Raw genomic sequence first — 21,481 nt, 5'->3', positions numbered from 1 at the left:
GTGTGTGTATGAGAGAGAGAGAGAGACATGGAGTATTGCAACAAGAGTCTACCCACACATACTGAATCTCAGCCCAGCTAACTTCAGTCATGTAAGAAGTCCACATAAGTTAGACTCTCACAGAGCATCCTGTTAGTCACAGTATGCTGACAGCTACAAAGAATGAAGGATAATCGTGAATGCTTCAATATGGCCTATTTGTGTGACAGATTGTGGGCTTACGTGTGTGTATGTGAGAGAGTGTGTGTCTGCGCGCCTGCTTTGTTCTGCTTGCCGACCAGGTTTTATCTACAGGAAGTTCAGGCCGACTGAGTCTCATGTGAGCCATGCTTCCCATGACCGCCTACCAAAGCTGTGCTGATATAATGCTTGGTAGCGGCAGAAAAGGCTCGGAAGATGACTCTAAATAGGCTCCCATTACAGTTGGAAAAACAAATGAATACGATCATGCAAATGAGCTCCGCAAACCCTGGCAGTAATCATGATGACGTGACTGCAGTCAGATCCCGTGTAAGATAAATACTCCTTAATTCCTTTTAGCAGTGCGGTTTTTCTCTTGTTGTGGTTGCAAAATCTCAAGTCCCTCATGGTTCTGATTTGTTTTCCTTTTAGCCTTTGTGGTTTCATACATAAAGGGTCCTACACACATAGCTTTCATGCCCCAGTCCACATGGTTTGCTTATGTACAGCTGTTACATGGTGCAGAAGGTGTTCCCATGGCCTCCTGAGTCATTGCAGGTCGACTCATTTGGGTCTCCTGGGGTCTGTGGCTATGTGACTGTTAGTTTTATCACTGAATGAGCTGCTTTAATAAGGTTCAAACAAAACCTTAGCAGCTGATCCTGGACTGACAGACAATCTGGGTTGCCAGACCATGTGAGTGACCTCATGATTTACCATTACATGGCCTAAATACCATAGGTGTGAGGGATGCAGGAGGATGAATGCAAGCATTTGTGGCCCAAAGTCCTGCACGTTTAACCCCTGAACTTACCTCATGGATCTCAGGATTAGGACACTGATCCCTGATTGGCTGACATTCATCCCTTGGCTTGCAGATGCTGTCACACCAGCCACAGAGGTGTCCCTGATCCTCCCGACCCCAGCACTGGGAACAGTCCGAGCTACCCACACCACAGTTGTACACTTCCACTAGATGAATATGGCAGATAAGGGAGAGACATAGAGGCAATTACTACTGTGAGAAAACATTACTGAACTCTGTTTGCCTTGACTGGTCAACTTAATGTACACTCTTCAAGGTATTTTCTTTTAGAGCTTTTATGAAGCTATGGGCTGCGTGCCCTAAATAAATAGCATAGGGAGTTAGAGGATGATATATTCACAGCTATAAAAATAAACCAGTAAAAAAGGAGAAAGAGCTAGAGGAGTGGAGGAGAACAAAGCCAGGGAAAACAGATGATTACGTTCATGTTCCAGTGTGCCTCCCAGTGAGAACTCCCATTTGTATCACCGCATGTGCATCTGTGCAGCTGACTGTGTGCATATTGCAGTGCGTGCACGCCTGTATGTGTGTGATAAAGTGTGTGTCATTTTAAAATTTGATGACACTGCATGTTCAGAAAGCGACCGTCTTGCCTGTTAACAGCACGGAGTGTCTGGCAGTGGCCCAGGGCTGTTGTTCACATGGTAGACACATGGATTGCAAACAGCACATCTGGGACTGGGATAGGCAAAAACTGGCTTGTAGCTGCACTATAGACAACACTGCCAAGTTCAACAACACACGTCAGTTTTCATCATCTCACTGTTGTCATGGAGCTCAAACTATATTTGCTACAATACATGCGGACATTGCTTGAGAGAGGCATTGATAACACCTTAAAATTGCAGCTCACTGTGTTCTCCAATCATTATGTGTAATTAGACGGTAGCAGGATATAACATCATGGTAAATTACTGGTTGTTGGCAAATTATGTGTTGTAATACACAAACTGCTATTACTGCAAGTGAAAGGTAGTCGCACACTGTTTGTCCCTGTACGGGAATCTTTATTTTTCTACGTATTTAATAAAACCCATCAATCTCATGAGAACACATCTGGGTATGGGTGAAATGCATTCTGGGAGCAACAGTGGAGGCTATGTCACATCTTTTTTCTTGTTGTGGCGGGGATGTAATTACACTGCAAATACATGAGAGGTGAGCAAACAAATGTAATGGAGCAGAGAGCTGTGTTTTCATCTACTCCTTTCTTTTTATTTTTTTTCTGCATGTCTACATAATTATGGGTTTTTATATCTTACCTTTCATAGGCTGGGGGCTGTCAATGAATACATCCTCTCGATGTCTGATAAAGGCTCCTCGCCTCCTCAGGTTAAGGTGGTAAATCTGACTCCTCTGATTAGTGGAAAGCTAAATAGACAGGGCGGAAGACGGCATCAGCAAAAACAGGTATGTCCTCAATGTTCTCGTGTCTTTATTGTATGTAATTTTGCTTCCACTTAGTGATGCTCTAGATAATCATAGGTTTCTAGCCAAGTCTTAAACAAGGGTTTAAAATAATTACATCAAAAACAAGTTACAAATAAGCGTTAAAGCTAACAATAATGAACCCACTGAACCAGTAAATGCACAGTAGATGCGCCGGAGCTTTAAGCATGTTTATTCAGACTTGGCAAACTCGCTCATTTCTGGTAGGTCATCGTCTGTACTTACCGTCACTCCACTACACTTGACAGTCGTGCTGTTCAGCCATGTGGCCTCATATCGCTGCTCTGTTCCAAAGTCACACTCCAGCTTCTCATTCTGTTACGCAAAAACACTTACTTTAAAAAAAAAAGTAAAGCATTTCAAAAACAGCAGAAAAAAAACCTAATAACATGCTGTTCTCACTGTCTCAATCACTGTCTGGTAACAATTGACAACTCGGAAAGAGAACCAGGAAACTGAAATAACCCACAATAATTGTCCCTGCCAGGAAAAATGTGATCTATTCAAATTTCATATTCATAAACATCTGGACTCCCACATCTCAGCAAGTCATCTGGGAGTCAGAGTAATGAATATGAATTCATTCTTCACAAAATGAAAGCCCCGAGTTTTACTGAGCCAAGATGTGTGACGTTAAGATCGTAAAGAAGCTCAGATAGGTAAGAGCAGTAAAGGATAAGTGCCTAAAGTGGGAGAAGTAATTTGTCTGTGAATCCAGCCACCCTAAATTGGTCTACTTTACTCAGTCTCTCCAGGCCTCTGCTATTTCGCTGTACTTTTTGACACCGGAGAAGCTCTTTTTTTGTGTGTGGGGTGGTGGGGCACTTGCAATGAAATGCTACTGAAAGGCTTCCTGGAATTATGTTCAATCTGAACTAATATAACAGCAAACAAACTTGTAACCTCTTGCTTGTTCATTAATGCTTCAGAGAGGCTGTGTGAGACCGTGTTTAAACATCCTTTAGGTTTGTCCTTACGGAGAAGTGTGGGAACCAAACTGAAATTCTAAACAAAACCCAGAAGGATCCGAGCGATGGTGATGCTTTGGGGAGAATGAATTTGACTGGCAGAACATTTCCTGCTCTGCTGACTTGTCGACAATCTGAAGGCATTAGTCAAACAATGTCAGTTTGGATAAACTTTCATAATAAACAGTGTGAATGGCCAATCACATTCACGCTGCCCTAAGGAAGAGTGTGTGTGCGTGCGTATGCGTGTGTGTGTGTGTGGGGGGGGGTGTATGTGACTCAATGTCTGTCACCATAGCAACACACCAGGAGACGGCTTGAGAGGCCAGCCTGGGTTAGGCGTGTGACTGACCACGCCTGGCAACCAGTCAGCACTGGAATTTTTAGCAGATACCAGTTGTGTCCTTATCAGCGATGCAGGATCGGCATCTGGCTGGCTCCATGTGGATTAGGAATGAGAATAAGAGTTTGAACAACTGATCTGGAAGGACTAGCTGAATTTATAATGAGCCCATGCAAAATAAAGCCGCTGCCTTCTGTGTGTGCGTGCTGCCTCAGACCGACTGCACATTGTACGCTGTGCTGACAAAGACACAACTCAGCGAGTCACCAGAGGCACGGTGGGCCCAGACAGCTGAGCAGCGAGCAACTAAGCATAAAGACAACCGCTCATTCTTCATTTTTTAATCTCCGTCTTACAACAAGCAGATCACTCCAGTTTTACTCACTCGTTGACCCAAATCACAACACACAAATATCCATCTGTGTTTAACTCAGCTTGAAGCAAACACACCATATGCTTGTGTTTTATTCCAATCATTTTCACAACACGCAATTTGGACAAAGTCCAAGTCCAGCTCTATAGCTGGAGGCTGTGTGTCATACCTCCTGGATGTTGCTGAGGGATAACGTGAAGTCTTGGACCATTCCTGATGGCGATGGAGGAACCTCAGAGGAAACCAGGCTGGGGCAGGAAGCGGCATTCTGTGGTGAAGAGGGAGGAAGTGACATATAGGAGTTAAAGAAAACAATAGCTCCAATGCACACATCCGTGCCTCAAAATACCTGTCCTGTTTATCTGTATGAGAAGGAAATGAGAGGGTGAAGCCTTCCTCTAAAGGAAACAACAACAGCTTCAAATAGAGAGATGATGAGGGATTAGAAAAGCAGACCCACCGGACAGTGCGATGAGCTCAGCAGAATGGGAAAAACCCACCTCATCATGTCAGTCTGACCTACATCAAAATAACCTTTTTACAGGTTTAAAAAGAGCCTTGAATTTTAATTATAAAAACTGGCTTAAAAACTAAGAGTTTCTTGTGCTTGGCTTGTTTATTTATCAGTTTCTTGGGATCTGAAACAGCACACCCGACTGGGATTTATTGCATTTGTACAAAAAAAAAAAAAAAAAAATGCTGTGATGTCTTTATTACATCAGTTGTCTGCTTCTGTTGGGGATCTTGTGAAATAAAGGCGAGTGTTAAACATTCATGATCATACAAAACTTAAACACTGCTGACCAGCAGCTGACCACAGGACTGAGTCACATCCTTTCATTTTTTAACTGGAACCAGTTGTGTGTGCCCCGAGGCCCAAAGTCTGCTGGGCCAAGCAGGCCATGGGATCTGGCTACACAATAAATTTACACAGGGGACAGAAATAATACAGTGGCTGACCTCGAAGGCTTTGATAATGTCAGGATTATGTCCAAAAGGACAGTGGCTGGGGAGCTTCAATTGGCTTCAGCAATGCTACACTTGAAGCTTTAGATAAATTTCACACTTTTACAGCCATTTCATTCTCTTGTGCCAAACATGTTACACGATTTGATGATTTGTTTGCTTTAACAAAATACTTTACACCCTACGGGGGCTGACATTGGCAAACATACAGTTTCATTTGTACTGTACAGGCAAGCTGCAAAATAAAGGGCTATAGAAACCTACGGTGGAAAATGTAGGCGTTAATTTAACTCTTCGCTGGTATCAAGCAACCAGTCAAATTACTTCCAGCCCAAATCAAAGCACAGCAACTCCATTTATCCTCTCAGACAAACATTTCAAAAACAGAAACTTAAGATGCCTGGTCTGAGTTTCTAAAACCAAACCCTTCTGAGACTTTATAGCTGGTTTCCACATTCGTACGAAGTGCAATTGTGACACTTGTAACATCACACTGAATTACCACATCATTACTCTTGCCTAACCCGTCTGGACTCAGACCATTACAGAACACTTAGTGTTTTTGGACAGTGGAGTCTGGATTACTACCGAGGCTCTGATTACTAGAAAACTTAATATCATGAGCTCCTCGAGGCATCTGATTGGTGGATTAAACACATTACTCACCTCAAGCAGGTTTTGATTCACGTCATCTTTACTGGAGACGCATAGGTGCTTGTTTTGGTCCCAGTAACACTTCCACCTTGTGCTCAGGCAGCTCATACATCTGTGACACACATACACATAAAAGAGTTGAGAAACAAGGACAAAATATTGCCAAATCAAGCCTGTTTTCGCCTCTGTACAATTACTCCCTGTGATCAACTCCAATTCAGGGAAGAGTGTTTTTCAAAAGTTTGGTTTGTGATTCATTTGGAGAGCAGTGCAGAGAGACAGACCTGATTACAGGCATCAAAGTTTAGCTTTAATAAAAGGAAGTAATGATTAGTCACATTCAGATGCATTCATTCCACAGTTACAACACAGCCAGCAGAGAGGTCACACAGGGCCAAATCTGCTGAGATGAAACAAAGCGCTTCTCAATAAACACTCAGACTGGTAAATGATGATGCGTGTGTGAGCATGCTGTTGCTTGTATTTATATCTTTGTGAGATCAAGTCTGAGTGTTACACTGCCTACGTGAAGATATTTTGGCAACTAAAACCATCAGCAGCTTGTAGAGTCTATACAATTCATACCCGCTGATCTGAGACAAGCCCACATGCACAGGTTAAACATGCACAGCACTTGCAAACTGTTGGGTGGGCGTGACTCGTCTGACAGCTGAAGATGTCTGTCTAGGTGAAATAAGATTTGGCTGGCCAGAGCTTATAGAGAGGTTTTTATCTGCTGGACCTTGGTTGAATTTGAAATGATCAGTCTGAATTCTGGTGAAAAGAACAAAGTCAACAATAAATTTATCATACTAGCACATGCTGCCAGTGTTTGCAAAGCCTGTCTTATTTTTTAAAATTGTCAAGCAACTATTAAAACACATTGCATTACTGTGATGAAAATAGTTTATGCACATATATGCTTCCTCCGGCTGTATACTTAGAATACAGCAGCACAAGAAATGGATTCTAATTTAGAGAAGAAGAAAAAAATGAAAGGGCTTTATATTTGTGAACAGTTTTTCACTAAAATCAGCTTAGGGATAGCACACACACACACACACACACACACACACACACACACACACACACACACACACACACACACACACACACACACACACACACACACACACACACAAGGTAGAGCAGTTAGAAAGTGTAAGGAGAATAAAAACACACAGCACAATCACTCTTGTGCTTATTTGCACACTCTGAGTTTATTGTACAGTAGAAGTATCTCAAATATCTGAAATTCTTTATATATTCTATTTTTTACACATGTATTCATTCATTACTTTTTAGGACTCTAGTACCTTGCATGCATGTATTTTCTTGATCTTTTGGCCTTACGTCTACTTTTGTGGTGTATTTGTGTGTATTTGCTGCTGCAACATGGCAGTTTCGTTTTAGGGATTAACAAAGTAAACTATTTACAGTCACTGTATAAATAAAATCCCCTCTTCCAATTTTAAGCTTTTTAACATATCAAAGCATAATAAAAATATTCTTTAGCAGGTTTTAAATTTGCTTGTTTACAATCTGAGATGAACCACAGCACACGATATATTTAACTGGGTCATATATAGTTAAGACAAATGCAGAAGTAGTGTGATACAAACACTACCCTCACTGCTAAATGGACTCGATTAACTGATCACCAGCAAGTGTGAACACTTCTTATAAAAGCAGACGCTTTGGTAGAGTTTTTGCTGGTCTGGTTCATTCTGGTGTGTTACCATAATGCCAAGGAGGAAACATGAGCAATGATCTTAAAGAAGTGACTGTTGCTGCCCATCAATCTGGGATGTGTTATAAGGTAATATCCAAACAATTTCAAGATCATTATTGTGCAGTGAGAAAGATTATTCACAAATGGAAAACATTCAAGGCAATTGCAAGTCTTCCCAGGAATGGATGTCCCAGCAAATTGGACTGACATGGACCAACAGATTCTACAGGCCTCAGTCAGGATGTTAAATGTTGAAGTTAATTATGGCACAATTAGAAAATGGCTGAATAAGTATGGCTTGTTTGGAAGAGTAAAAGCCTCTTCTACTCTACGAAGAACATGGGAGCACAACATAGGTTTGTAAACTCACATCTGAGCAAACCGCAAGACTCCTGGAACAATGTCCTGAGCAGAGGAGATGTTTAACCATGATGCACAGCACCACATTTAGTGAAAACATATCAGAACAAACACTTTATACAAGCTGTCAAGTATGGTGGTGAAGGGTAGATGATTTGAGCATGTAGTCCTCTTTATACCAAAGTATTCTAGAGTCAAATGTGAGACCATCTGTACACCAGATAAAGCTTAACGATAGGACAATTGTCTGAAGTACAGCAGCAAATTTACAACAGAATCGGTGGATCAGAAAAGAATCATGTTGTTGCAATGGCTCAGTCAAAGCCCAGACCTCAACTACATTGAAATCCTGAGGCAGCAACTTAAGAGAGCTGTGCATAAATGGTAAGGCCTTAATGAAGTGAAACAACATTCATTTATACTTGATAGCTACATGTTTTGATATTTGCATGTTTACATATTTGAATGTTTACACCTGCACTTTCAAAGCTGTAATAATTATGTGTTGAATTTGCCTAGTTGGTTTTCCTGCATTTACCCAAGTCTAGGATTTCCTGGCTTCTGATTGGTTAGCGAGGTCACACTGGGGCTGAATTCAGAACCACATAACAAACCCTCACATTACAAAGTTATTGGTTCTACAAGTTGTTAAATCATGGGTGTGTTTAATTCCCCCCACACTGCTTCTGCACAGGGTGCACTTTTTTGTACAATAACACAGAACAGGGGCGTAGAAGATCTGCTTTGATAATATAAGTATATCTTACATATATGCTATATTTCAAAATAGAAATTTCTCTTAGAAAATGAAAAGTTGATTTATATGCAAAAATACACATGAGCCTTTCTTGGTCCAGTGTAAGAATGAACAGTGATATTTGGATATGAGGCAGTTTTAGTTTTGAGACCATTTAACATGTAGTCGAGATGATACAGGGTGGTGTTTGTGGATATGTGGATATTAGGTCCTTGCTTTCTGTGTACAGAGTAGAAATATGTCTTTTCAGATGAAGTGCCTAAACTGGAACATCTCCACTGCACATTATGAGCATGAGTAAAGTGTGAGTCACTGCGCTGCCTCTGGGAAGAGACAGATGTCCCACACTAGGAATGATAGTGCCTCCAGTGATAACAGCACTCTAAGGGAGTTTCTAGATTGGGGGGAGTGAAGTGGGTGCAAGAGGATGTAGATATGTAATTGAAACATGTGTGTTCTGATTAAAAGCAGACGGACCCCTCAAGGCTCTTATCAGCTGCACAGTTTCTGTTTTCCCTGACTCCCTTTCTGTCCTACTAAAACACCTATAAACCACCACACACACACACACACACACACACACACACACACACACACACACACACACACTAAGACTGACACACAAGGATTGTTCACATACACACACTCTCTCTGCTTCATCTAACACTGACAGTAAATACCCTGTGAAACTGCCCTCCCCAACTCATAATGACCACACACACAAATAAAGAGTGAGGCTTGCACTCTCAGGGCCTCAGTGGACACAGCGGTTAAACACACATCCTCAATCACATCTCTGTCAAAGAGAAATACGTTTGAAAGAAAAGATCAGTTTCAGGGGGGACGACAGAGAAAGAGGGGGGAGGGGGGGGAGCAAACGGCAAGAGAGACAGAGAGAGAAAAAAAGAGAAGCAGGAAAGAGACATGCTCCAAACTTGAGACACAAAAAGCAAATACAGCGGCGAGAGTGTGTGTGTTTGAGAGTGAGAGCGTGGCTGAGAGACATAATGAGAGCGAGAGGGCAGGATAGGTGTTTGTCCTACTGGGCTGTGTGGTGAGACTGGAATGCCTGGTCTGGTTGTCATTAACACTTTGCCCGGTGACCATTTTGAAAGTGTCGTAATGTTTTATGGTCACTAGTTATTCTAATATTCTAAATTTAGGTGACTAGCATGGGTCAAGCTCAAGCTCTGCTACATTACCCTGAATGCAACTTAATAATACATTTATTTAGACACTGTCACGTAAAGTGGTTTTGGCATGGTTGCAACACATGCTTTCTGCTGCAAATTTAAGGGGAAGTACTGTATAACATCACCAGGCGTGTTTTCGCCTACTTTTTAAACCACAGATGGTATTGCACAAGTGATTTTATACTTTCAGTAATACTCTTTATTGCAAGCGTTGGCTAAATATTTCTTGTCACATATATGCTATTAAGCCTGACTTTCTAGCATGTGTTTTAGATCCAGGCTTTACACACTGGAGCTCAAAACTGGCAGTCTTTCAAGGACAGCTGTCACTGCGGTACGCTCACGACCTCAAATGAGATTGTTTTACTACGATTTTATTTGCATCTTTCTGATAAGAGATTATATTAAGGAGCAAGAGTGCCGAAGAGTTGGGACAGACTAGGGAGAAAGAAATGGGAATGCAAATCATGCAAGGTACCGGGCTTAAATTACACCCACTAACTAATGGATTTCTTGTACGGCTCCTACAGTCTCAGCCTTGTACAGAGTAATAAAAATGCATCAATAGTATTCAACCACCTACTACTTATCATGAATATAAAAAGAAAGCCTAGCATTTGTTTTGTGGTTACGCTATCCAGGGTTAAATCTGTTTTTTGAGGTGTTTTTTACTATTTAATATATTTTGATTATTGACTGAAGATGATGTAAAATGTTTGGCAGATGTGCCTCTGTTTCCTTCGCCTTTAATCTGATTTTCCCCCGCTCCCAGCTAAACAGTGTTGTGTTTTGAACAAAGACAATTAAAGCTTATAATAATTCACTGAACCACTAATTCACTGAACTTGCTAAACCTGAAACAAAAACTCAATTAATTAGATTGAAATGTTCATCAAGAGAAAATTATTGGGCGGCTATTTTGGTAAATGATTAATCCCTTAAATTACTGTTCTGTCAAAATAATCTAACATCAACAGGTCGGCATTTAAATTGTGCATGTTTCCCTTTTCTTTAAGAGTTGATTGGTTTTTATTGACACTTCTGTGAAGCACCATGTGACTGTTCTTTGTCTCAAAAAGTGCAACACAAATAAAGTTTACTTACTTACGCTTCTGCGCTTCACAAACCAAATCAGTAATTGATTATTCAAGAAAACAATTAGCAGATTAGCAGATAATTAGCTCTTTGCAGCACTAAGAATCAGTTTATTTTTGATCACATCAGTCTGGCATTACCACAAAGAGCCAGAATGCCACAGGAGACATTGTCTCACTTTGTTTTGCACAGTGTATTAATAATGAATTGGAATAAAATACCCTCCACTGACACCTTGCAGAAATGTAATTTTGCTTCCACACCAGAGTAGCATGAGACAGCACAGGACAGATTTTCTAATATGAGAATAAGTTTTGCAGCAAATCACTTTTAACGGTGCTTGCGTGACACTGATGGTTTACACAGACGTTCAGATGTCAGTATCTAATAACATAAGAAAAACCCGAGTGATGGCTTTTTTCATAAAGCGTAAAACAAAGACCCTCTACTATCCGGTTTCCCTGAGAATGAGCGGCTCTTTAGGGATTATTAACAAAACAGCATGCAGTGATTAAAATCAGATAGAGTATAGCAGATCCGCACATTACAGCAGAATGCTCATCCTGTGAGAATGGCACTTTGCTCATTATCACCTTCAACAAACCACCATCTAATTTCACACTCCTGGACCTCACCGAGCACTGAGGCCGCGCGCACATATTGGGTGCAGTCTTGCACACATGTACCTGCAACTGCAGTGTTCACACCTCGAAACTGCTTTCAAAAAGCGAACAAAAGGGACAAATCAAACGCCTTCTCAATCTCCGGGAATCAGACAAACACGCACACACACAGATGCCCCTCTAAACCTGAGATCTGCCCATCAGATAGAGCCGATCCTCTGACATGGTCCAACATGCAGGAGGAAGCCAGCTGGATTGCTTCCAGATATGAGTAAACCCTCCCAGTAACCGGGCCATACAAGTCACAGTCTTTCATATAAACAAACACTGACATGATCTGCCAGACACACATATCTAATTTCCCTTGGATTGATGTTTACAGCATATTAATCCCAAATTTGATCCTGCACTGGGAAACCTGGAGCAAGCAAAACACACAATAAGCCTTTGAAGACACGTCGAGAGTATTGAGGCCTAAATAGAGAACAGGGGAAAAAACATGAGAGGGAGTGGCTGGGGATGGAGGTGGCAATCATTTGCTGCTGTGAGATCACTATAATTGTATTTCACTGGGATTTATTTAACATTAAAGGTTTGTTTTGAGGAAATTTATTGCATATTGAAGCAGCTGATCCACTATTTAAGTAAAAGCATCAATATAAAGTAATAATACTCTGTTACTCAAAGGATCTCATTTATTGCAATAATTGTGCAAATTAAAGAAATATTATGAGCAAAATTAAGTCAAAGACCTCATAATGGGGAAATGTGTCCCCGGTGAGTGGCACACTATTAAGCTGCTTCATTATTAGACCATTACTGATGCATCAGAGCCTAATAGCATTTTATTATTCTACCTTCCAGGTGAACTTAGTTTCAGCTGTTTACACGGTTCAGCAGTCTTGTCTGAGAACTCGTGAAAGCTAAGTAACACGTAATTTGGTATCAAAGAAGAAGAGAACTATTCACGTGTTTGAGTTTTTTTGTAAAACACTGAATAATTTAAATGATCAAACAGTTATCTAAAAAAAAACATCAATAACTCTTTGGTGGAACTGCTAACAACTTACAGATATCTGAGCTACTGGACACAGAACCTGTGCATCGTTCATTTTTCGAGACTGCAAGGTGCTGTGCAAAATGAGCTACCCCTCATTTTTTTCACATTTAGCTTCCAGGGAGGCAATTTAGTGACCAGGTAATTGTACCTTTAAGCACTTTGTTACTAACAGCCTGTTGCAAAACACAATTTGCTCCCATTTTTTTTTAGTTTCATCTGTGAAAAATGCCAAAGATAACACAATTTGACAGGCATAAAATAGTATTTTTGTACCGTCAGAGCTATTACCCAAAACCTTGGCATATCTACCTCAAACTCAACACAAAGCAATATGAAGCCCTGTGGGATCATCTTGACAGAGAACGAAACAAAACACAGCCAACGCTGAAAGAAGATCTTTGAATGTCCTGCGAGAAGCCTGGAGAACTACTTGAAGAAATTATAAGAAGGCTTGCCTAAGAGAGTCCAGGTGGTCATACCCACTGACTTTCAAGAATTATTAACACTCTATTTTTTCTTATAAACTGTATTTCCATGTATACTTGCACATGTTTCAATAACCCTGTTTTCCACTTTCCTTAAAAGAAATTAGGGTTAGTTTAAAACCTTTGCACAGTTCAAAAATTAATAAAAATGATTTATCATTGTCACATGATAGTTCATGGTTTCAAGATTGCAAATTACTACACAACATCCTGCAAGCCCAAATTTTATTTTGGATGGATTTTTAATTTCTCCAAGGTATAGCAGACCTAATAAGTTGAACCTGAAAAAACAAGCACAAGCTTTGATTGGAAGTAATTAAAAAAAAAGTAGTATGAAGTAGTATTAAGTATTAGATGTAGAAAAACCCAAATAAAATGTCACCATATGAGGATGAGGAGGCTCGGGAGGTTAAAGGAACTGTTTAGCTGCCTGATACTTGGACAGCAAACAGAACCAAAAGCCCGAGGCCCCAATAATCATGTCCTCCAAATGCAGATGCTCAATATTCATATCCAGATACTTATTTAAACAGATAAGGGTATGTGAAGCGGCAAAAGTGATCACAAGTAAGCAGCGCTTTTCTCATAAGGACATGGAGACACTGATTTGCTCCTTAACAATGCACTAACATAGCATATGCTTAATTTACATGAAAACCCTAATCATGCTAGTATTTTGTGTCTAAATCTGGTGAAAGTTGAAGTGCAAAGGGTTGCATAAAGAACGTAGTGGAGGAATAAATATAAAGTAGTATAAACTATACTTCCTGAAAATTGAACAGTACTTGAGAAAATGTAAATTTCACCACTGCATCAATGCAAATGTGACTGCGTGTAAACGCATCACTAACTGGTTAAATCAAGAATTTGAGATAAACCAAAGTGATATTAAAAGTGTGACTCACGGTGTCTTCGGATGTATTTTTCCAGTCCTCTCGCAGTCATAGATGATGAAGCTCCCAGATACCACAGATGTGCCATTTACTTTTATCGCCACAGAAACCGTCAGGTGATCTGAAGAAACAAAAGAATGTAGACAACAGCGTATGTGATAACCGCTGGAGATGATATCGCCCTCATAACACAAACTAGACAACAGCGTATGTGACAACCGCTGGAGATGATATCGCCCTCATAACACAAACTAGACAACAGTACATCCTGACGTTACACTGACTTTGCCGCTTTTTGAAGAGATGAAAGGGGAAATTGGATTTGTTTGTATAAAAAAATGACTCAAATACCATAACTGTCCTTGAAATGTGTGGAAAAACATGGCTGGCAGCTTAGCAAAAAAAAAAAAGCCAAATGGTTGCCTGTTTGCAGTCCCACCTTTGCCGGGGAGGATTGGTTGATAGCTTTTTCGAGGGAGGAGAGGGCAGGTTTGGATCTGAGAGGGACCGGAGTCCAGGTGCACCGTGGCGACTGTAGAAACCCCCGGCTCGTATTCACACTCCACCCGGGAACCAATCAGATCAGGAACGCTGCCGTTTATCAAGATGCCAACATCCTGCGGCAAAAACACATATAGCAATATAAATAGCTGCTCGTCTTCATCAAAATTAATTAGAAACCTGAATCCCCCGAATGCACAAACATCGACTCCAATACTCCTTAACAGAGAGCGAATGGTGTTGGCATTACTTCAACTTTGTTCAAGAGTTTAAGCAGAAATAAAGAAACTAATGTGCAATGAAGAAACAGATGGCACAGTGCTACATTCACATCTAAATCTGGGTATGTGATGAAGTATGACAGACGTATAATGAGAAACATAACACCTCACTGACATGACTGAATTTCAGCTAAATGATTTCAATGTGAGAAAACTAAGGGTGGGATGGTGGGAGAAGGCAAGGATTGTTAAGTAGAGAGGAAGGAGCAAGATGACATATTCTGCAGCCCAGCAGGTAGGAACTGAAGCAGCCGGCGGCATGTGCTTACTTGTCTTAAAAATCTTCTCCATTGTTTAGTGGAATTGATCATTTCCTGCCTAAGGCCCTGACTTCCTGCCTGCTGCTTCCTGCTTTTGGGGAGACAACCTTGAGTGGAGTTTCCTGTTGATGAAGGATGCCTTTGGCAGCGGCAGCTGGAGGACCAGCCACACTGACCCTCATTACAAGCAAATATCCACAATTAATGAACCAATTAATGACCTGTCGTCTCCGAGTCAAGTCCAATTATGATCTGTAATTAAAGGTCAACTATATCTGAGGTGTCAAATTTCCCTGAGCTAATTATCACATTGTTATCTTTTGTTACGCGATATAATGACTGTTAAGAATTACTGAAAACAATAGTTTGGAAGCTATACCCCATAAGTAGGTGATGCAGTCACTCTTTTAACCAGGATATATTATCCTGCCAAGTCTGATTAAGGTAGTGGTCCATTAAATACCACTTATAAACACCTGCAAAGCTAAGGGTGAAGATTTTAATGGGTAAGCTCATTATTAATGCACAAAAGGTACTAATGAAGCCTGACTAGCTCTCAGGTATACTTGAAAGTTGAGTTAAATGTGTGTTTTCCATTAGTACAAAGGTAAAGGTGATTGGAAACATGCCCACATACAATGTACAAATACTATAGAGTAAGCTGACATTGGAAAGTCACCGCAAATTACTTTTTAAATAACTGATAAAACATATTTTTCTGTCTGCAAAGCAGCAAAACACTATTTACTATTAATCTGCATTTCATTTTACCAATTTTAGTTACAGCTAAATATAAAAATAAATAATAGATGTGGTGCTGGTGCATTTTGGACCATCGCTAATGAAATCTGATAAATATTATGGCTGCCTGTGCAGATCAGCAAAGAAATCAGTGCTTCAGTTTTTTGAGCGTGAAACTCTAGTTCTTTATTAGTGTGTTGCTTAGCACAAATTACCAGGTATCTGTGTCTTTGTGTTGCTCCTATACAGTCTTTTAAATAAAGCTTGTCTCCTATGCTAACAGGTGTCACTGAACTGGACCTCTTTGCCATTTTGATGATGTTGATACCTTTTTTGGAGCATTTATCATGGATTTACTAGAAAAAATACGTTGCTTCTAGGTTATGATCAATTCAAGAAGTTTTTCCCCAAATTTTGTTAAATAAAATACCATTTAGCACTAATTACCTCTGTTATAAACACATGAAAACACAAATAATTTAGAAATATGTGAAAAAAAGTTGTTAAAACTAAAAATAATATTGTTATTTATTAGCCAAAAAAAAAAAAGAAAATGATATCATCTGTCATACTCAGATTTTAGCCAGTACACTGAAGTTGAATGAGAAGTCATAAATTAATTAGCGTTCAACCACTAAAGCTAATTTTTCCAATCAGTAAAGGCAGAAAATCCCCACATTTTGGCTTGTTAATCAAAAAATAATCATCTGCTTAAAAAAAAAAAAGTAATTCATGGGTAATAACAATAATTATATTTTAGAATTAAAATTATCATCTCAATTAAAGAGCTTGCATGTACTGGTGTATTAACCACTACAGAAACATAGAAAATGATTTGGGTAATTACCCGTACTGGTAATTTAGGGTAGCTTTGGCATAAACCTTAAATTGGGTGGTGGACTAATATACACCTGCTAGCACCTATACAGTCTTTGAATGCTGCTAAAAGCCTTTAGCTGATCGGGAGGAGACACAAACCCAACCTCAGGGGGTCACAAGCTAGTGTAGTCTTCATGCGGGTCCCTAGTCCAGACAAATGGGAGGGTTACATGAGGGAGGGCATCCGGCATAAAACCTGTGCTAAATCAAATATGCGTGTCCATCTGCTGTGACGACCACTTGTGAAATAAAGGAATAGCTGAAAGTACCAGACTAGCCTTAGCCTATAACTCTGTACTCCAGCCTCTTATCCATATTAAAACCAATGGAGGATGTCATTTCAACATTGTTGAGACACCTGGCAAAGTTCTTATTTGAATTTCTTTGCTGGGTCAGTAGAAACCATTAAGGAGAAATTCGCACGGATAACTTCCTGCAACCATGAGCACGAATAAATATAGATGCACTTTAGAGTTTTGACATTTGACTTGTTGTATTTTTCAAAAACCCAGTAAAACAGTGGACTGAGGTTACAGTAACATTTCTGTATCATAGTCCATCAGATCAACTCATGTATTCAGTCCAAGACATTTTCTAGCTTATATCTTTCTAGCTTATATAGATTTCCAGAATTTAGACAGATTTTTTATTTTTCAGGCTCTGTGCTTCAAAACATTCAGTTTTGATTCAAACAGTGATCAGATATTGCCAAGTCCCAGCTTTGATTTTAGTCCGTGTTGAAAGAACTACGAGGGCTTTTCAAACACAGTAGTCATATATCAAAGGTTCAAAAGCAGTTGAACAATCGACTACCAAATATTTCTGTGTGTCAGCTGTGTGTTGTTCCGTTCAACATAAAAGAGCTTCCATATGGCTCAGAGTTGAGGGTGTAGCTATAAAGAGTGAACATTGACAGCAACATTTTTTAAAAGCTGGAAAAAAAGCAGATGAATGCTAGCGTTACATAAACGTATGCATCGCTTTAAGCAGGAAGTTGTGATGGTGGAAGAAGCTGCAGTAGCACACGCCACTGGCACTTTATTTTATTAGCCGAGTAATAATAATAGTCTGTGCTGTAATGGTGAGAGGTGTCAGATTATAAAGGTGGTCATGAGACATCAGCTTTAAATAAACTGTCCCCATTGCAGCCATAACTTTGTGAAGATCAACAGCAGTGCTTGTCTGACTTGTGAAAAGCATGTGACGGTAACAATAACATACAACGAGTTCACAGCACCTTGATGTCTGCCGAGATGCTAATCTCAGCGGGTGTCAGGGTCATGGAAGGACACTGTTGGGGGCCTTCACCCATGCTGATCCAAGAACGGGCCAGCAGCCCCTGAGCGCACTCCTTCTGGATGGTACATCTGGACAGAAAGAAACAAAATGAACATCATATCTGCTACATCATGTGTGTTACATTTTCATGTTGAATCTGTTGAGATTAGATTACAGGAAGAAGAGCTTCAACATGTTCTGTATGGCCTAAACTTCAAGGCCATGCACATGTTGCTTTGCTCGTCCAGTATCAGATTATGATAAAATAACTGCTTATCATTCCTGCAGCTGGTAATCTAGACCACAAGACAGCCATATGGGTTTGTGAATCCAGAACTTCAAGGTCGTATGTGTCAAACTCAGCGCCTACAAGTCTAATCTGGTCCTTTTTAAAAAAAAAAAAAAAAAAATTTCGGCCTGCACATCACTAGGTTCTCAAAAAATGTTGCCCTGAACAGTAGGTGTCATGGTACTATGCTTTTTGTTGTAGTTTCAGTTCAGTGGCTTTTCTATGTATCTTTATCTTCCTACTTCTGATGGTTGTTTCTCCTTTTGTCCTGTCTGCACCTGCATCTGGTTTCCCTTCTTTGTGACTACCCACCACACCCTCGGGAGTTTCACCTGCGTCCAGTCAGCTGTGCGTGCAAATAGTCATGTCTCTCCCTTTTTATTTGTCCCACTGTTGCTCCCCAAAGTCTTTGTGTTCTACTAGATTCATGATTTTTTTTTAGTCAGTGCCCTGCAGAAGTCAACTCATTTCTGTGAGTTGTTTTCATCTTTAGATAAAGCTTGTCTTTTGTAGGTTCAGACTGCCTCTGGTCTATATTTGGGTCCTACCTACAGAGAAACCTCGAGGGTAAAGAGAAGCCTGGCTATGAGGCGTTTGCGTCATCATTTTGATTCAGTTCTGTGAAATTGGTTCTTGTGAATAGGTTATATGGTAGCCTTGTAGAACTGCACAAGGAACAGAATAATTTTGCTTGACTAAATGGTCTGAAGGTCAAACAACATTTAAGCTGACTGGCTGAGGGCTTTTCAAATTTTAGGCGTGAGGACTATATGGGACATGCATTTTTGATTAAAAACTGCATATAAATAAACCATGTATGACTGTTAAAGTGATTCCCATTACCGATTGTGAACCTTGATGAAACCATGTTTGACACCCCTGTTCAAGGTCAACTTTATATTCTTTGTGAGGTGAGTTTGTGTTTTCATTTCATTCCTGGAGTTGACGAATTCTCTCCACTGGGTTTCATGGTCTGCTTGCTGCAGATTTATGAGGTGCTCTGGTCTCCTAATGTCACATTCAGACTTTGGCTGTCAGTTTGGCTGGCTCGACACAAGAGACTACTTGACCTTAGGTCATATGCATTGCTATGGTAACCCATCCCACAGGCACAGTTACAGATAGCAGAATGACAAAACTACCAGTCTGATTCTTAGTCTGTTTGGACCAACAGTGCATCTAGGAATATGAACGCTGGACACATGGTCAGCAGTACCATACATACAGTTGTGTGTATGTGCGCAATCTGCGAGTATAATGAATGCCTGGGACATAAGAATTGTAAAAGGGCACCCAACAAGCAAGGTGGCCTCACACCCTGACTTCTGCTTCACTAATGAACTTCACCATTGGCACAGAGCTCAGTTCATCTGCAGTGCAGACTGAAAGGACAAAGTGACCTCAGAGTAAGGAGAAAAAGAAGAGGCCCCATCTAGCAATGACCTAACACGGTACATAATGAGTTTGGCACGTCCCACTTCCCTTCTATACTTTCACAGTTGTTTTAAAATAAAGTGTGTCTTTTTGTGCCTGCGCGGCTGTAAGCGTGAGTGTTTGTGTCCGAGAAAGTCAGTGTCCACATTGTCAGTCCCAGCAGCACAGAGGGACTCAGAGGGGCCTGAGGTCAGCTGCTCAACTAAAAATAGAAATAAAGGGCTTTACAAGCCAGAGGTTGTGATCTGTTTTTTAACTTCCTTTAAGGAAAATAAACACTTCTCTGTTTTTCAGTTCATGAATTTGGTCTAGTATCAAATATTCTAACGAGTATGTCCTCAGATAAGGACTCTTAATAACACACATTCATAACACACATATAAAAGATAGTTTTTTAATAATTGTATTAACATCAATGACTTGCCAAATATAAGCAAGTCACTGTGGAAATGTTAGCATGATAGCATTTTACTCAATAGTCAATACTCTCTTCAGTCAAAACTCCAAAGGGACTGAGGTGTGATGCTCCCATCATGTCTTTGAAATTATTATTGCAAACCTATAGTTGCCAGTAATCATTCATATATGTTGAGATTATGAAATAAAACAACTTCCATTTGGGTCATTATCAAGTGCAAACCTCCAGGGCTGAAAAATTAATCTGAGGCTTGAGTACCTCTTGTGCATTTCCATCAGTAGCCACTTGAGGCTGGCTCTCGAAGCGAATCAATCCCCAGATTTCCATTTTAAAATGCCTGACTTCAGCAATTAAAATAAAAATGCTTACAGATAGTTTCACCAATTATAGTAACTTTATGAAACCAATGTTTGTATTTTGTTTGATTGCTTGGGTTTTGTAGAATTCATTTCGACTGAGACAGCTATTTTTAGCACTTTATTTGTCTGCTGCTTCAAACTGATTAGCAGATGTGGTCATGATAAGATGAAACTCCATCATGACCAGCAACACGTCACATATTACACCATGTCTTTATTTATTGAATAAAAATTCAGACAAAATGCAGAAATGGTGCGTGAAAAGTACACCATCACTGCTTCTACAGGAATTCAGAGGGTAGGGAGCAGTTGCTGCTAATCAAATACACTCGATTTAACTGATCATCAGCAAGTGTGAGCAACTCTATGAAAGCAAATGTTTTGGCAATTTACTGGTGTGAAGCACTCAGTTGCCAATGCCAAGGAGGAAAACAATGTCTTTAAATAAGCAACTGCTGTTGCTTATCAGTCTGGGAAGGGTTAGATCACTGTTTGGCCATATTAGCGGACGGTGCCACATATGGAGAAAACCAAACACAGGATATCAGCAAAAACACCTCATACCAGCTGTCAAGCATGGTGGTGGAGGGGTGATGATTTATTTTGCAGCTACACGACCTGGGCACCTTGCAGTCATTAAGTCAACTATGAACTCCTATGTATACCAACATATTATAGAGTCAAAAGTGAGGCCACCTGTTTGACAGCTAAAAGTTGGCCCAAATTAGGTCACGCAACAGCACAATGATCCCGAGCACAGCAGCGAATCTACAGCAGAACGGCTGACAAAGCAAAGAATCAAGGTGTTGCAATGGCTCTGTCAAAATCCAGACCTTATGAAAGCTGTGCACTGATGAACCTCAAGGGTGAACCACAGCACAGAGACGGCTCTCCTAAAGGTTTTAAATGATCTTAGATGTAACTGGGACTCCCAAAAGCTCTCAGTCCTGGTGCTACTGGATCTAAGCGCAGCCTTTGATACAGTAGACCACGCTATTCTTTTAAACAGACTGAAACACATGGTGGGCCTCTCTGGTGCTGTACACAGCTGGTTCACTTCCTATCTCTCTGACAGAACTTTTAT

The 21,481-nt window shown here is 40.3% G+C and overlaps 1 protein-coding gene across 2 annotated transcripts in view; it reads right to left on the bottom strand.

Moving 5' to 3' along the window:
* The window catches only part of plxnd1 (plexin D1), a 73,518-nt gene that overhangs the window by 36,742 nt on the left and 15,295 nt on the right, over window positions 1-21,481 (bottom strand). For both annotated transcript variants that reach the window (XM_086276688.1, XM_086276687.1), the window contains exons 5-12: window positions 17,857-17,986; window positions 14,397-14,574; window positions 13,970-14,078; window positions 5,772-5,871; window positions 4,309-4,407; window positions 2,681-2,770; window positions 2,269-2,377; window positions 995-1,152 (exon numbers count right to left, since the gene is read on the bottom strand). In XM_086276688.1, coding sequence (XP_086132814.1) covers window positions 995-1,152; window positions 2,269-2,377; window positions 2,681-2,770; window positions 4,309-4,407; window positions 5,772-5,871; window positions 13,970-14,078; window positions 14,397-14,574; window positions 17,857-17,986 — 973 coding nt within the window. The remainder of the gene's footprint in view (window positions 1-994; window positions 1,153-2,268; window positions 2,378-2,680; window positions 2,771-4,308; window positions 4,408-5,771; window positions 5,872-13,969; window positions 14,079-14,396; window positions 14,575-17,856; window positions 17,987-21,481) is intronic.

The sequence above is a fragment of the Aulonocara sp. 'chitande type north' Nkhata Bay genome, linkage group LG20 (assembly GCF_057382095.1).
Source record: "Aulonocara sp. 'chitande type north' Nkhata Bay isolate Kocher_YH1m ecotype deep benthic linkage group LG20, A_spYH_male_GT1.1, whole genome shotgun sequence".
NCBI classification, from domain to species: Eukaryota; Metazoa; Chordata; class Actinopteri; order Cichliformes; family Cichlidae; genus Aulonocara; species Aulonocara sp. 'chitande type north' Nkhata Bay.
This window is presented reverse-complemented; position numbering and strand designations above follow the sequence as displayed.